This window comes from Orcinus orca, chromosome 15 (assembly GCF_937001465.1).
Source record: "Orcinus orca chromosome 15, mOrcOrc1.1, whole genome shotgun sequence".
NCBI classification, from domain to species: Eukaryota; Metazoa; Chordata; class Mammalia; order Artiodactyla; family Delphinidae; genus Orcinus; species Orcinus orca.
Genome location: NC_064573.1, coordinates 63,669,043 through 63,686,637, shown reverse-complemented (window position 1 = coordinate 63,686,637; position 17,595 = coordinate 63,669,043). Strand labels below are relative to the sequence as shown.

At 51.8% G+C, this 17,595-nt stretch overlaps 1 protein-coding gene across 1 annotated transcript in view; it reads right to left on the bottom strand.

Moving 5' to 3' along the window:
• The window catches only part of UBE2L3 (ubiquitin conjugating enzyme E2 L3), a 42,388-nt gene that overhangs the window by 23,667 nt on the left and 1,126 nt on the right, over positions 1-17,595 (bottom strand). Inside the window, exon 2 of the mRNA XM_004276028.3 lies at positions 4,929-5,024. Coding sequence (XP_004276076.1) covers positions 4,929-5,024 — 96 coding nt within the window. The remainder of the gene's footprint in view (positions 1-4,928; positions 5,025-17,595) is intronic.

Genomic DNA, 17,595 nt, shown 5'->3' with positions numbered 1-17,595 from the left:
TCCACTTCTACATTACCCCGAAAAACTGAAGATGGGACTCAGGCAGATACCTGCATATCAGGGGTTAAGACTTCACACTCCCACTGCAGGGTGCATGGGTTCGATCCCTGAACAGGAAACTAAGATCCTGCATGCTGCAAGGCGAGGCCAAAAAAAAAAAAAAAAAAAAAAAGGGGGGTGTAGACATATAAAAGAAAATTATTTATCCATAAAAACGATGTTCTGATACATGGTATGATGTACATGAACCTTGAAAAAAATTATGCTGAGTGAAATAAGCCAGATAAAAAAGGACAATTTTTTTTTTTTTTTTTTGTGGTACGCGGGCCTCTCACTGTTGTGGCCACCCCGTTGCGGCTCCAGACACACAGGCTCAGCGGCCATGGCTCATGGGCCTAGCCGCTCCGCGGCACGTGGGATCTTCCCGGACCAGGGCACGAACCCATGTCCCCTGCATCGGCAGGCGGACTCTCAACCACTGCGGCGCCAGGGAAGCCCAGGACAAACTTTATATGATTCATTTATGTGAAATATCTACAATAAGCAAATTCATTGACACAGAGAGTAGATTAGGGAGTACTAGGGGTTGGGGGGTAGGAGAGCAGAGTGTTATTACTTCATGGCTACAGAATTTCTGTTTGAGTGATAAGTTTTGGAAATACAGTGATGATGGCTGCAAAACATTTTCACTGTAATTAATGTCACTGAATTGTACACTTAAAAAGTTCTGTAATGGCAAATTTTATGTCACATATATTTTACCACAATAAAAAAAATTGATGAAGCAAAATTTTTAAATTTTTTAAAAGAGAAACTTTAAAATTAGGAATTTTGAATAAACAAAATTTAAAAGAAAACACTAAGCTGAAAATTATTTGTCCCAGACACAAAGGATTAATACACAGAATTCCTGCAATTTGACAAACATACTAAAACCTTATTAGATAATAGACTGTAGAGACAGAAACAGTCAATAAATAAGTAAAAAAACCTTCAACTGCAAAAACAAAATTTTAAATACAAATTACTATGGTCCGAATGTTTGTGTCCCTCCAAATTCCTATGTCAAAACCTACCGCCCTGGACTTCCCTGGTGGCACAGTGGCTAAGAGTCCGCCTGCTAATGCAGGGGACACGGGTTCAAGCCCTGGTCAGGGAAGATCCCACATGCCACAAAGCAGCTAAGCCCGTGAGCCACAAATACTGAAGCCAGCACACCTAGGGCCCGTGCTCCACAACAAGAGAAGGCACCACAACGAGAAGCCCACGCACCACAACAAAGAGTAGCCCCCACTCACCACAAACAGAGAAAGCCTGCGTGCAGCAACGAAGACCCAACACAGCCAGAAAAACAAAAACAAAAACCTACCCCCCCCCAAGGTGATGGTGTGGGGAGGTGGGGCCTCTGGGAGGGGATTAGACCACCAGGGCAGAGCCCTCACGAATGGGACTGGTGCCCCTTCTGCCATGCGAGCAACAGCCTGTGACTCGTGAGAAGAAGGTCCTCACCCAACTAGCACTGATCTCAGACCTACAGCTCCCAGGACTGTGAGAAATAAATTTCTGTTGCTTATAAGCTCAGCTATCTAGTATTTTGTTATACAACAGCCCAAATGGGACAAAGACACATATCAAGCTGAGAACTTTTGCACCTATCAAACTGACAAGAATTTCTTCCTGCGTGTTGTTTCATGGACCCTCTGTTAGGGCAAACAGCGTTCCAGAGAGCCCCCGAGTGAGACTAAGCATTTAACATGTGCACTTACTGAACTTTTACAACAGCCAGAAGGGAAGCGCTCCTTTTAGAGGTGAGGACGCTGGGACTAACTGTGTAGCTGGCCCAAGATCACCACCCCTCCCGTCAGGGGCAGGGCTGGGGCTCTCCCCTTGGGCAGCGGGACCGCACAGCCTGGGTGCTGAAGCACGTGACACTCAGAACCCCCTTTAAAAATGCTCAGCAACCTCCACAACAGCCAAGGACACGTGTGGGCACTTGTGGGCACTTGTGCAGACAGTACCTGTAGGAGTATAAACTAGCACAACCTTTCTGGAAAGTAATTTGACAACATATATAGCCCTAAAGATGGTTTTTCCTTAAATATAGTACAACCCTGATCCTAATGGAATATATAATACAGAATACTGTATCTTAAGATCAGAATCTAAAATAAAAATGACTATATTGTACACCTATAACTTATAAAACATGGGCTATAGGATAGTTACTAAAACTTATGTTCATGAAGAGTTTCAAGGCAATGACCAAATAATGATAAAATTATGACATCAGCAACTGGCCCATTAAAGGGGGTGTGAGCACCCGGTTAGGGGTGGACACGCCCACTGGGAGAGAAGCCTCAAGAAGGTTCACCACTAGGCCCCTGTTCCTGAAGGGCATGTGCCAAAAACTCACTAAACTGAATTTCTTCATAATGGGATTATAGGATTCTTTTCTTCCTTAGACCTTACATCTGAATTTTAAATGGAGAAATCTTATATAAAAACAAGTGTTTAGGGCTTCCCTGGTGGCGCAGTGGTTGAGAGTCCGCCTGCCGATGCAGGGGACACAGGTTCGTGCCCCGGTCTGGGAAGATCCCACATGCCGCGGAGCGGCTGGGCCCGTGAGCCATGGCCGCTGAGCCTGCACGTCCAGAGCCTGCGCTCCGCAACGGGAGAGGCCACAACAGTGACAGGCCCGCGTACCGCAAAAAAAACACAAAAAAACCAAGTGTTTAAAGGGAATCAACCTGAACTGCCATGGTAACGATGAAGTGCCCCTGCCATCGCCCCCTGAGGTCTGGGCCTGCCCTCTCTCTGAACTGCAACCAGGGTGGATTTGCCAGGTGGCTTCCCCAGGACCAGCAAGTACCCTGCTGTAAAGGCCCACTTCCCGGGGGGCCACATCTTTATCAGCCTGGCCCTGCTTTTCACTCCAGCTGGATGGATCCCAGGTGAGTTTGGGGAGAAGACCCCTTGCTGACCCAGCCCCTACAGAGCAGGAAGACCCGAGGCCCAGGTGTGGGGTACTAGTGGGGACCTTGGACAGAGCAGTTGCCAACTGCTTCCTTGAAACTCTCCTCACGCCAACCCAGGGGCCAGAGAAGTAGGAAGAGGCAGCGTGAGCAGGGCGAGAGGAGCCCTGGCCACAGCCCTGTCTCTAGGCACAGCTTCCCCAGATGCTCCAGACACTGCCTGGAGCCTTGGCCCAGGCCACTGGGACTCTACCAGCCATCTCCACCCGGGGCTCAATGAGAAGTCGCCCGTTCCACAGGCTCTGCCGATGCGACACCAGGGAGACGCCTGCCAGACAGCCACCTACCCTTGGAGCCGGCTACTGAGCTCCCACGGTAGGCTGCCCAGCCTGACCGCTTAAAACTGTCCCGGTCATTCTTATTATTTTTCAAAAGATCCACATCTTAACTATTCACCTATTTTATCAGTAGGAAACAAAATCTCAATTAGGAAAGTGCCAGGGGTCAGATGGTCTTGGCCATCCTTCCACTCAACATCTAAAATGTCCCCACAGTGGGCAAGGGCTGGGGGCAAAACCAGGCTGGACGCTGCCAGGTTTATAATTTTTGGTGTGCACTGAAACACTATAAAGCATATCTTTCCTTAGTTATCCAAATGATTATAAAAATAAACTACAAATCCAATATTTGCTGTTCAAGTTCCAGGGACTGTTAAAAAAGCATGACCTACAACCAGTGTCAAGATGGAAGCATCTCTGGTCAGCGTGCTCTCTGCTCGGCTCTGGCAAAGTGACCCATCTCTTCGTAAGGAGAGATTTTACACTGGGCGGCGGGGTGGGGGGGTGCGGGGGGAGGGGTGAGGCACAGGGCAGGGGGGATGAAAGGAGGCGGCGGGGGGTGGGAAGAACAGGAAGGAACGGGGGTCACTGGCACAGAGGGTCTCTGTCGCAAGCCGGGGACATGGAAGGCACATGACGTCCAAGTAAGGCTGCCTCCGGCAAGCGGGCAGGAGCAGAGGCCAAGATGGGCAGGAACAGAGGCCAAGACGCACCCCTCCACGTCCAGCAAGAACCCAATGACCTGACACTGGAAGAAGCAAGGTCCCCAAGAGACAAAACAGAGCAAGAGAAAGGCAAGAGGCTGGACAAGAGCCATGGCTAAGAGTTGAGAGGAAGTGGCAGGACAGGAGTGAGGACCTCAGGGCCAGGGCTGGACCTGCCGAGCCGGGGCTGAGGACGTGGGCCAGGTGCTGCCAGAAGCAGTTCTGGGAGGGCAGGGAAACCGGGGTCACAGCTGGAGTCAGCATGGGACAAGCCTCTGGACGGGGAGATGAAGGGCTGCAGAAAGAGTAGATGCGGAATCCAGAGGGCGGGGAGGCCACAGGAAGCCGCGGTGAGGAGAGGGCCCGAGCACCCAAAGGAAGTCTGGGCGACAGGGAGTGGGGTGTGGGGGCAGATGCCCCAGAGAAACACTGGGGGGCCACTAGGCAAAGGGACTTGAGACCAATGGGAGGCACAGACTGGAGGGTCCCAAGAATAAAACCTGGAACACAGGTGTCCAGAGGGTTAGAAACACAGACGCAAACCCAGGCAGGAGAGCAAAGAGAAGACATGGATGAAAACACCCGCTATCTCCCAAGAGAGGTCGGAGAAAGCGGCCCGTCTGGACAAACGCGGCCAGGCAGAGAGAAGCCAAGGAAGAGCAGGAGCACAGACGCACGTCCTTTTCGGGCCGACCCTCACAGGCCTGGAAGGCTCGGACCTCAGAATGTCAGGAGACCAGAGCCCAGATGGGCTCCCCTTCACGGCCCTGCCCTGTGAGCCTCCGCGACAGCCGCCTCGGGCACCTGCTGGCCGCCTAGAGTCAGAGCCGCCTTGGGAGCAGAGGGAGAAGCCCGTAGCACACACATCAGTGTAAAGAATAATCTGGTAAGAAGTGGAGGTGTTCAATACTCACAGGAACAATAAGCCCTTGCCAAGTCAATAAATTAGCTTCATCAACCTGGATGTTACGGAAGTTTTTCATCCCACATTTGCGGATTTCTTCAAGCTCCTGTTGATTGACAAAGCATAAAGGGGTGTCAAATAGGGGAAAGCACCACACGTTAGATCCCTCCTGACTCCCTCAAATTAAACCAAGTGCCGACACCGCCACCAAGGCCATCTCAGAGCATGGCTGGATGCCCTGGCCTGGTTAAGAGGCCTGGAGCCGCAGTGGCCCCCTTGACCCGTACCCCAGGCCAAGACAAGCACCCACCTCGGTGAACCCACAGCCCCAGTGGACGATCCCCTCCCCTATGGGCTGTCCCCACGCAGCAGGGGCACAGGCCAGGTGCTGAAGACCTGACTCCTTCCAACCCAGATCTATGAAGCGCTGCCTCCGTGTAAAGGTGAATGGAACTGGGGAAGAGAAGCAAACAAACCCACAGTTTTCCACCCAACGCCGGAGTGCAGTTTCAGAAGGGCTCTCCCTCCACAGGGCACATGGCTGGGGCCCGACGACCCAGTCTGGGGCTGGAGGGGGGGTGGGGGAGGATGGAAACCTTCACTAAGCCTCGGTTTCCTCTGCTGCAAAAGGGCATTGAGACCCAAAGATGTAGACAAGGAGGGGGAACCATGCTATGTGCAAGAAAACGCCTTGCAAATATATGAGGGGTTGTTATCATACAAACGCCACTTCATCCAGAAAGCACGGCCGGCCAGGCGACATCAGGGCCCTTCCCGTCTCTAGCCTAGAATTGTCTGTCACTTGTTTTTCAACCCTGCACTAGCCTGACATTTCCCACCGCTTCCCCAACAACTCGAGTGACCGTCCAACAGGCGTTATGGCCCAAGCCACCCACTGCACAGCCACCCGCCCACCTGGGTCCCCCATGCTCCTCCATCCTCAGAGCCTAGAGTGAGGCGCTCCCCCACCACACCCCAACCCGGCTCTCGTCCACGACACAACAGCGTCCTCCACATCTCCTGGATGCCCCTCTCTCCAACCCCACAGCACCACCCAGCCCAGCCCTGCCTCCTCCGCAGGGCCCACAGGATGGCGTCCCACAGCCCAGGCTTCCTCCTCGCTGGTCTGGCCCCCGCAGCCCTCTAGAACCAGGAAGCCCCTTCATGTTTGGTGCCGTGGCGCAGGATGGCACGGAGGCTCTGAACCAGCCGCCCTATCCTCTGCGTGCCACATTCCCATCAAACGGCCAGTGTACAAGGCACCCTGGGGGATACGAGATAAGGAAGGAGAAGAGTCCCGAGAAAGGGGGCTGAGCCGATGTTACAGGTGTGCCTGGCACGGGGCAGGATAAGGAGGACAGCACGTCAAGTGACTGCACAGAGGAGACAGGTGGGACACGCTGCTGCTTGGTGGCAGGGGCCAGGCTGAGTCTCTTCCCACAGGGAAGACTGCTGCTTGCCAGCCCTAGCTGCCCACCACACTCGTCGGCCTGGGCCCCAGGCCCAGAAACTCTGGTCTAGCAGGTGTGGGGTGGAGAGAAATGGGGATTTTTAGCAAGCTGCACAGTGAGAGGATGAGTTCCATTTCTAAGCAATGCTCAGCTTCCACGAGGAAGATGCTAGTGGCCATGGCCCCAGCAGTGGGGGAAGGGGTGGCCTGGCCCCTCTTCCTGAGCCCGCAGGAGGGGAAGCATGGAACCTGAGAGACCACCCGACCTGCCAGCTGTCAGCTGGTCCTCCTACTAATGCCCAGGGCTCATCGGAAAGGCTCCCCTGGGGATTATGAAGCCTGGGCACATTCAGGAAGGGGAAGAAACAAATCTCACACCCACACTCTCACTCTGGTCCACTCCCCAAACAGAACGTAAGCTCCAAAAGAGGCGGCGCACGGCAGGGGTCAGGAAGCCCAGGAGCCCACCGTCACACACAAATACAATATCTGCTTAGTGATCCGGTGACTGATCAGATGGGAAGCAGGGGATTGGAGAGGGGCGAGGCCCTGGGGTAAACAGGGCTCTCTATGTGCTGGGACCTTCCGGCCCTCGGCTCAAGGCACTAGAGTAAGATTCTTGTCTAGAAACAGAAGAGACCATGTCCCGTAGCGCTGAGTCCTACCAAGCTAAAAAATGTTTAAACCAAATACAGATGGGAAAAAATTCCAGATAGAATTGTGAAATTAGACAGTCAAACAGGGACTTCCCTGGTGGTCCAGTGGTTAAGACTCCATGCTACCACTGCAGGGGGCACGGGTTCAATCCCTGCTCAAGAAAATCCTGCATCCCGCATGCCGCACAGCAAGGCCAAAAAATTAAAAAAAAAAAAGAGTAAGAAAGAAGAAACAACAGAGAATAGATTCAATATTCATAGGACAAAATAAATTTTAAAATAATCTATAAATATACTTTACAGCTTCAGAAATCCACACACTAACAACACGAGGTATGGGTAATAAACACAAGGAGGTACATTTCAAAGGAAATTACAAAAACGTGGCAGGTAGGACTGTCCACTGTAACTTGGCAGTGAGAAACTGAACCTTGCTCAAGAAACGGAGGAGTGGTGTGTTGGCAGGGGTGCAGGGCGGGCAACTATCAGGCTCTGATATCAAGAGACACGGGAACAAAGACGGGAGCTGCTCGGTGCGAGGAGGACAGCAACCCTGCCCCCCGCCCTGCCCCCCACCACCCGCAGGAGAAGATGGTGATGCTGTGACAGCAGAGCTGGGAGGCTTGGGAAACCCGGAGCACGGTTACCGGGTAAGCTCAAGTCACCTCGCTGTCAAGTGACGCTCAGCAAAGATGACGAGGCAGGTGCCTTTGCATAGTTCTAAACAACAAGAAGTGGGTATAAGGCAGAAGTAAGAGAAACCAAGACAAACAAGCCGGCCATCCAGTCCTGTCATCTTCAGGGAATGCCAGGCAGCCCCTGGGAGTTTCTCAACAGGGCAGCGCTGAGCCCTGCCCACTAGATGCCAGGCCTGTGACACAGCTCCACCCAGCTTCCCAACACCCTCCAGAGCCACAGCTGCTGAGAACCACTGACACTCTTGGGGGCCGGGACGCTGAAAGTCCTGAGATGCACAAGACAGTCCCGCAGACATGAACTGATCAGCCCGAAATGCCAATCACGCCTCCACCGAGAACAAGCTGAAGACCGACTCAAGTCATTCAGAGAAGAGACGGGGGTTCCCCTGGTGGCACAGTGGTTAAAAGTCCGCCTGCCAATGCAGGGGGCACGGGTTCGAACCCTAGTCTGGGAAGATCCCACATGCCGTGGAGCAACTAAGCCCGTGCGCCACAACTACCGTGCCTGTGCTCTAGAGCCCGTGTGAGCCACAACTACTGAAGCCCGCACGCCTAGAGCCTATGCTCTGCGACAAGAGAAGCCACCACAATGAGAAGCCCGTGGACCACAACCAAGAGAAAGCCCACGTGCAGCAACAAAGACCTAATGCAGCCAAAACTAAATAAATTAAACAAATAAATTTATAGGAAAAAAAAAAGAGAGACGGGTTCATCTGAAGGCCTAACAAACCCTCCAGCGTGACTGCAGCCTGTAACTGAAGATGAAGAACGGGGGGAGGAATGGCAAGGAGACCACATCGATTCAGAGTTGGAACGTCCGACGGATGGTGGGAGAAAGAGGGGTCCAGCTCCAGAACGGAGTTGGGAAGACCAAAGCCAAGAACCACAGGGACTGACAAAACACGCCCCACAAAGGTCTGCGTCAGTTCTGCGAGAGCAGTTGGTCGGCTGCTTCAGGCAGATGGGACGATGCTGACAGGCCGAGAGAGACACCGGGGAAGGAGAACCAGACACTCACACGTCCCCCTCCTGGTGGGGAGCGGGCTTCCTGGGCAGGGTGAGTGGCGAGGGAGAGAGAGAGGGCTGCACTCCTCAAAGCCCAGAGGGAGAACTTGGCGTGTCGGCAACACTCTAGGCCAAAGCGTGGCATCGGGCACAAGCGACCACTGCCCGACAGCCCCATGGGCACCAGCAGGGGACACGGTCCGGCCCCAGCAGGAGACTTGCTGGTCCCCGAGCAGAGACAGGGAGCAGGACACATTATACACAGCACGCCCTCGTCTCACAATGCAGTGTACACATCTGAGCTGGGGAAGAATTAACCAAGTCTCTGTTTCTTTTCTTCTTTGATATTCGACTGTTTACAGTCTCCCTGGGTAATCCTCACACACTGAGAAGCCCTCAGGAGCCAGTGGTTCCTAATCAGTGTGAGGCCATGGTCCTCTTTAAGAAATCCAGACATACTATGTGTAAAACAGATAACCAACAAGGACCTATTGTATAACACAGGGAACTATACTCAGTATTTTATAAAAACATGTAAGAGAGGGCTTCCCTGGTGGCGCAGTGGTTGAGAGTCCGCCTGCCAATGCAGGGGACATGGGTTCGTGCCCCAGTCCGGGAAGATCCCACGTGCTGCGGAGCGGCTAGGCCCATGAGCCATGGCTGCTGAGCCTGCACGTCCAGAGCCTGTGCTCCGCAACGGGAGAGGCCACAACAGTGAGAGGCCCGCGTACCGCAAAAAAAAAAAAAAAAAAAAAAGAGAGAAAAGAAGTTGGAAAAGAACATATATATATAACTGCATCACTGTGCTGTACACCTGAAACACAACACGGTAAATCAACCATACTTCAACAACAAAAAAGAAAAATGAAATCCAGACAGATGTACAAAGGAAAAATCAGCGGTCTGAGTCATGGCTGCTTCAGATGTTAAATCAATGCTATGGACGGCAAGTGTCAAGGTAGGGGGCGCTGGTACAGTTTTTAAAAAAGGCATATTTAAAAAAAAAAAAGGCATATTTAATATCATGGTGTAATTTCCTATTTGCTAAATGGAAAAAAGCACAATGCGCCCCTAAAGAACTACAGAAAGTAAAGCTGAAGGTCTTCCTGGCTGTTGAAGCTGGGTTAAGAGAGCGGAGCTGCTCTGGGGACCTGCGGGGGTGTGGGGGGCGCCTACAGCAGAGGCCAACAGCTTCACGGGAGAGGCTGACACCAGCCCTGAGGGAGGGGGAGGATGGACCCTGGGGTGAAGAGAATAGGTGTCCCCGTGGGAGACGCAGGCAGAGCCGTAGAAGGAAGGAACCCCCAGGTGGTTCGGGAAGCAACAGGAACAGAGCTTGGCCGGAAAGGCTACTAATTCTGGGGACTCGGCCAGGGTGTGGGTCCCAGGCGCAGGGGGGAGTGAGGGGTGCCTGACTCCCGTGGACCCACAGACTGAGAACCTCCAGAGAGCACCAGGCACCTGGGCCAGGGGTCCCAGGCCACAGTGAGGGGCACCCCTCCTTGAGAACAACCCAGCCTTCCAGCAAAGAAGAGACCAGTTCCCTGACTCAGTGTCACTTCCACATCTGCAAACAAGCTCCTACCAGAGCAAAGGCCTCCCACCGGGCCAGCACACAGAAGCAAGGCGAGGAGTCCCTCTGACAGCAACAAGTCTGCGCCGACAGAAACCCGGAAACCGGTCTGAACTTTTCTTAGAAGGTGCATACTGTGACTTATATTGCTTATTCTACTGTTGAACCTTCTCTGCTGAACCTTCCTATGGGCGATAAAAGCAGAATATTTCAATCCCCAACCATTCTCTTCAACATTTATTTTATATATAATACACAGAAACAATATTTTGATTTGGTAGGTGGTTGCTTCAACAAATCATCAGTGGACCAGGAAGAGCAGAGGACTCTGGAGTCAGACAGGCCCGGGCTCAACCCAGCCCCACCTTTCACACCACCTGAAGCTCGAGTCTAGGAATCTAGTCTTACGGTAGGAAGCTTACTCCATAGGGCCCTGCTGAGAATTACAAGAAACGCTGGATGTTGCTGAAGCTGGCAGGAGGTACTCAATTAGGGTTCGGTTCATTCCCCTCCACAACTGTGTCACCATACTTCTTAAAATCTAAGAGTGTCAGGGCACCAACGTACATATTCTATCTGTTCTATATAACAGGACATACACATGATATGACATTGGTGTTGACAGCCTACGACCAGAGCTCACGGGGGCCTTAAATGAGAAATGAAGATGTTTACGGTTAGCACAAAGCTTTCAGAAATGACCTGATCCAATTAAAAAGAAAAAGACAAAGAAGCATAAGACAGGGGCCTGCCAATGGCGCATCACACTCCCCTCCACAGGGCATTGTCACCTTCAAAATCCCAACAAAGCAGAACAGGAGGAGGCATGGTAGGGAAGATGCTGGCCTTTGTGCAAGAGTCGCACACCCCACCCAGCCACGTGAACAGCAGGAGCCAGACCCCAAGTGAGAAGCAGAGACCAGAGCCTCACGATGCCCCTGAGGGGGGCCAGGCCAACCCGTCAGCTTTATTTGACAGGAGGGAAGGCTGGAGAGAGGCGGAGAGGGGCCCAGTCACAGACAGACCTTGGACAGGGCAGAGCCAGGACTAGAGCCCAAGCCAGAGACTTTGTTCCATGGATGTCCAGCCACAGAGTGGTGGGGAAGGGGGGCGGGGGCTCCCATTCCCTGGTCAGGATCCTGGGAGGCCTGGCGGCCCTGGAACTGCACTTTCCCAGACTCTCGACGACAAAAGGACAAACATACACAGCCTTCACCTGAGCCCTCCATTTATGGCGAGTCACCCCGCAACTGTTTCTTCTGTGCCCGGAACACTTCTAGGCTCTCCCATCCAGGCAAAATTAAACCCGGCAGGTAGAGCCCGATGTTCAAGGGAAAGTACAAGATCCCTGTCAAATACCAGCCACGCAACTGGTGGGACATTAATAATTTGAAAGAGCTACTTCTTGCTTGTGGGACTGTATCAAAGTGACTAATTTTGACAGAAATGCATTTTCCAAGCTTGCACAAAGGAACCAGTGGCAATGACACTCAATTATGACCTTAATGTAATTCAATACACTGTAAATCTAAAACATAAGGCTTCAAAGCTCCAGGACATGAGTCTCTTATTTCAGTGACTGCTCAGCCAAGGGGGCCCCACCACCACGTCTCCACAGCAAGCCAGTGGTGTGCCAGCTATGTCACACTCAGTTACTGCCACGATGGACACACTCAGCGATGGTCCTCACTCTATGAGGGAGTGTCACTGTCCCTTTGGAGAAATCAGGACACTGAGGCTCAGGGCGAGGACACAGATGAGCCTGCGGCAGAGATGAGGATCTGAACCAGGTCTTGGAGAACTCAACCACAGCACGCTGCTCCAGGAAGCAGGCCGCCTGCGCATGGTCGTGCCAACAGGACACGGCTGCAGGGGACACTCAGCACTGCCCACACGCTCTGGCCCACTCTGCACGGTGGCCTCACTCCGGGATGCGTGTGTGCCTCCAACTGAACAGGGGTGGGCCTGGCACTCTGACCTGCATCACACACTCTGGAGTTCAGCATCCCGGGATGGAGACAGGGACAGTCATGTGGACCACGCAGCAGATCTACCTGTAAAGTGGCTTTCCGGTGCTGAGTTTCCCAATGACTGGCACGGGGGGCGGGTGCACACATTTACAGACCATCTCAGGAAGGGCTCAAGGGCCATCTGACTTTGGAGCTACAGCCACTGCCCAGCCCGCTCAGACAGGGAGCACCAGCAGAAGCACTGGACCTGATGCCAGTCCCTGCTTTGGCTGCACATGTGTCCACTGGGCCAGGGGCTGTCCGGCACACTTCACCCCTTTGCCGAACTTGCTAGTGAGAAGCAGAAACAAAATCTGGCAAGATAAGGAGTACGGAAAACTCCAACTGATACAGGCCTGGAACTATTCAAAACAGCACAAACCCCACCACCACCTAACCTGAGACGAACTTTACTCTCCATCCCGTCCCTTCTTACGGGAAGCCATGTGAAAAGCAGGAGAGAAACCCTGAGAGCAGGGAGCACCTGGCAGCCCCACCCGTGGGTGGTGGCCGGGCCTCAGCCTCCCGCCTGTCAGGGCCCCGCAGCTCTGGACACTAGAGACTGCGGCCAAGGCCTGGAGGACCTGGAGCAGGAGACCAAAGGCACAGCGTCCTTGACGGGACCGCCAGCCCAGCTCAGCAGCCTCATTGGCCCACACACTCAGCACAGGAAGAAAAAACACATGGGTGAGATTCTGAGACACTGACTTTGAATTCAAGAGCTGTGTAATTTTGCTGGAAAAAGTAAACATCTTTAAACAAAGACACGTTCGCACAGCTGTCTCAGGAAACCTCTCACTAACCCTAAGGAACAGGTGACTTCAAGAGTCAGGAGGGCATGTGGAGAGGGGGACTTCCTGTCCTCCCTGCCCCAACCCACGACCCCCGAGGGCAGCACCATTTCCTCCAAACCCTCCCTCCCTCCCACCAGGCCACTCTCCTGGCTCCCGTGCTGACACCCACACTTAGTACATGCCAGGCGCTCTTCTGAGCGCTTGATATGTAGTAACTCAATCTTCACACTCAATCTTCACACAGATGACATGACTAATGCACAGAGAGGTTAAGCAACGTGCCTGGGTTCAGTCAGCTAAGACGCGGCGGGTCAGGACACACGCTCCAGCACCTGAGCTCTTAATCGCTCTGCAGTATTCCACTCTCAATAGCTCTGCCCTGAATGGAAGACCCTTCCCTCCCCCTTTCTCCCGGGCGAGGGTGAGGCTCACCCAAGCCCTCGAGAACACACAGAATGAGTCTGGACAGGAGACACATGCCAGCAGAGCCCTCATCAGCGAGCAGCCACTTCTGGACGCCGCACCTGGGGCTCCATTGGATCCTCAACTGAAAGGCACAGCGTCTCTCTGCCACCTGTCCTGAAATCCACCCGCGCTGGCTTCGTGAGGCCCCTCATGGAGAGGCAGCTCTGCCAGCGGCCGAGCCGAGGGAGGGAAGGCTTGTCCTAGAGGGCCAGGTGCGCTGGGCACGCTGAAGAGGGTAAAACCAGGTCAGTCCCCAGTGCTTCTGGAAAGCGCCACAGGGGTGGCCTCCCTAAAATTCAAGGAGGGGACCGAGCAAGGTAAGAAGCACATGGCCAGGGGTTACTACATCTGTTCTGAAGGATGAAAGCTCCTCACCCTCACCAGCTGCCCAGTAAGCTACCAAAGCCCTGCTCAGAGTGAAGGGCCAGACCAAGTTCGGCCTCCTCCCGCCAGAGGGGCTTATCCGCCCCCCCTCACTCCTCAGCTGGCAGGCGTCCAGCACACACGGGCAGCCCAGGACCTTTGTTCTAGGCTGGGCCGTTCTTCTCCCTCCTTCAGCTCCTTGAGGGCACAGTGCAGAGGAGACCCCCCAGGAGCTGAGTCAAGGAGTCGCCCTGGTGCAGAGAGACGAGCCGGGGAGTGCAGAGCTTGCGGGTCCAGGGGATCCCAGGGCAAGCGGGGGAGATGAGACTGACAAGCCCAACCCCGGACAGGACACGCTGAGGAGCGCGGGTCCTGCCCTACTGAACCCGGATCTGGTTTCTGGGGGCAAGGCCTGGGCGTGAGCACTTCTCTCAAACGCACTGCCGCTTAGGGATGACGTGGGAGTGAGGAGCTGACTGGGGACGAGCACAAAGAACCCACTGAGCGATCCCAGGCAGGTGTCCACCACAACAGGGACGGCCTGCATGAAGGGCATGGCAGTGGAGATGCAGAAAAGACAGAAAGAGAAGGGAGATAAAGGCCTAGTTCAGCAGAATCTGGCAAGTGGCTCAATGTGGAAGGAAGGGATGAGGCAGGTTCCCCCAGGTTCTTCCTTGGTGATGGAGTAGACAAGTGGCCCATTAACTAAGGGAGGCAAGACAGACGTGGGGGCACAGGCGGGGCTCAGACCCGGAGGCCTGCAGGTCCGGCGCCATTCAAAGGAAACTCCTGAGGAGGGGCGGGGGTGTGGGGTGTGGGGGACCACCAGAATCCAGGCCCAGGAGGGAGGGCTTTGTGGTTCTGTAAGCTTTAATTCCCAACTTACTGTTGCATCAAAGAAAAGAGAAGTTATCTCTTGAACATTTAGTGATACTTTCCAAGAGTGAGAATACTTTCAAGTGACCTGATGTAATAAAACACTAAATCAACAGCCTCTTAACTTAGAGTTGTAGCAAAATCAGAATAGGTCTAAGTACCCTGAAACAAGTGTTTTTGTTTTTGTGCTCGTGTACACCTCAAGAAAAGGTTCCAAGATTGCAATAATGAGAATACTCTCTTTCCCAGGGCCTGTCCCAATTGTCTCTTAAGAGAGAAACATTTACAAAGAATATCATTAAGGGAGGCTAAAATAGTCCCAACTCACTGCGATGCATGAATTTAGGGTAAAAAATGCTGTGCTTTCCTCGAGTCCCAAAAACCCAGTGGATTCAGAACACTGACACCATCTGTAAAACTCCCCTCACGCACAACACACCCACCAGACACACTCACCGCTCCTTGTGTTCATTACCCAACCTCAGGGAGTACTATACCTGCACTCAAGAGCAAACTAGTTCACTGCTTAGTACAATGAATTCCAAGGAATGAACTATTATTTAGCAACTCCTCCTACTCATTCACATGTGATTATGGGCTGAAAGTACACCAATATGGAGCTCTGAGTGAGCAGTATTTAAATAGCATTAACAGGCTGCTACAAATCTCAATTCCTTATCTCAAGAGTTATGCCATAATAACTAATAAAATGTCACTCCTCTTTTAAATCTACAAACTTCCCCACTGAGAAAAGCCCTTCTGGGAAGATACCCAGCTGGAGGGCCCTTCCACGAGATGTGTGCAATTGAGAGGCTAAAAAGAAATGAACAGACTGCAATCAATTTCCCTCAGCCACACCTACAGGTTTCACTTTTGTAGCTATTTCCCCTCCTGACTGAAGCAATGGTTACAATCTGGTGGTTGCCATCAATGCTGAATTAGCTGCTTGCAAATTAAAATGTATTTAATGTTTTATTAACATTGTAATTCCTAAAAAGTGTTCTGAAAAAGGCTAATCCTTTTGGCAATTGCTTTTTAAATTAAAGACTTTATCATATTCACTTTGCCTAAAATAACTTCTCAGCCTGATATATGCAAATCACTCTACTTTTAATAATGTATTTTACACTATCTGCAGATAGTCCATTGTTACAAAGAAATCTTTGACTCCAAGTGTCTCAGAAAATGGTTTTTGAGGAAATTTCCAGTTCTTTAAGATGTAATCCATTTGATTATTCAACATGTTTACTTTTCACCACTGAAAATCCCTTTTATTATCCAGCCCAAGTACTGATCAACCTGATTCAATAATTTTTTTTCTAAATTAACCAGGCCTAAACACTGACTCTCAGAGCCAATGATTACCATCTTGTAACAAGCATCCCCTACTAAATTGAAAGAATCTCCAGGCAAGAGTCAGGAATCAACATACTCCTCCGTGCATCCTTGGAATAAGAAAGGAGGCCATGTGATAAGGGGCGTGGAACTTGGGATATGGAGACAGGGAGATGTAGCATCTCATCTCTCCCCAGGATGGTCCGCTAAGCCTCACAACCTTCTCGTTGGTAAAATAAAGATGACAACACACTACCTTTAAGAGTTATTGAAAACATTAAAAAAAACTTACCTAAATGATCTAGCACTTAACAAGTACTCAGTTAATGTTACATATTTTTTCCTAAGCTCTAATTTTTTTGAAACACAAAAATAATTGAAAAACCATAGTAACTCCCCTCTCAGACCCCTGGGAGCCTGGGAGCCCCAAACTGGGTCAACTGGCCTAGACTAAGGGATACCAGGATGAATTAGGTCAAGATCCCTGCCCTTGAGGACCTCAGACCCTGGTAGGAAAGGCAAGTCTAACACAAATCCGATTGTGACAAGTGTTCAAAGAGAAACATAAAGAAAGTGCTGTGGTCACACAAAGGCGGAAACAACTCATTCTAATGGGGGAGGCGAGGCCTCAGAGTAGCTGGCCTCGGAGTTGAACCCAGGACTTCCCTGGAAGGGGATGAAAGGCGAGGGGAAGGCAGCTTTTCTCAGGGAGAGCAAACAGCGTGTGCAAAGGCCACCTAAGGGCCGGGGGCTCTCGGGTCAGACAGAACTAGTCACATCACAGCTCACTCTCTCCCTAGCTAGAAAACTGGGGCAAGCCAGCGATTCTCCCTGCATTCCATTTTCTCACCTACAAAATAGGAATAATAGGGTCTACTTCACAGGGAGGATTACACACCATCATGAACATGAAGTACGGAGCTGCACAAAGTCAAGGCTAAGGAAAATGGCAGCTACAGTGATTAGGTGCAAGAGTGATGGCAAACCAAGGAGCAGGAGGTGTGGCTGAACAGATTACTTTCCAGCAGTCTAAGGGTCTTGCTGCCAGGAAGTTAGGATTAACTTCCGAGGACAATAAAATCACGGAGGTTAGGACAGGAGCATGAAAAGATTAATATCTGCTTTAGAAAAAGAACTGTGGTGGCCAAGAAGGCGAGTCAGAGAAGGAGAGAACTCAGAAAGGTACCTGAGAGGTGAGGGTATGGATTCAAGTAATCTCAGTAAGATTAGAGAAGTCAGGAACTCAAGAAACCTTTAAAGTAAAATCCGAAAGGCATCAAGGATGACTGCCTCTGGGAAGTAGAGAGGGAAATAAATGAATAACAGTCTTCCCATCCGGACGACTGTGTGGACGGTGGTGTCACTGACAGAGAAGAGAGAAATCTGGACTCTGCTGACTCTTCTTTTGTGCCCACTTCCAATCCAGTCTTATGAAGTTCAATGTCGTGTCTAG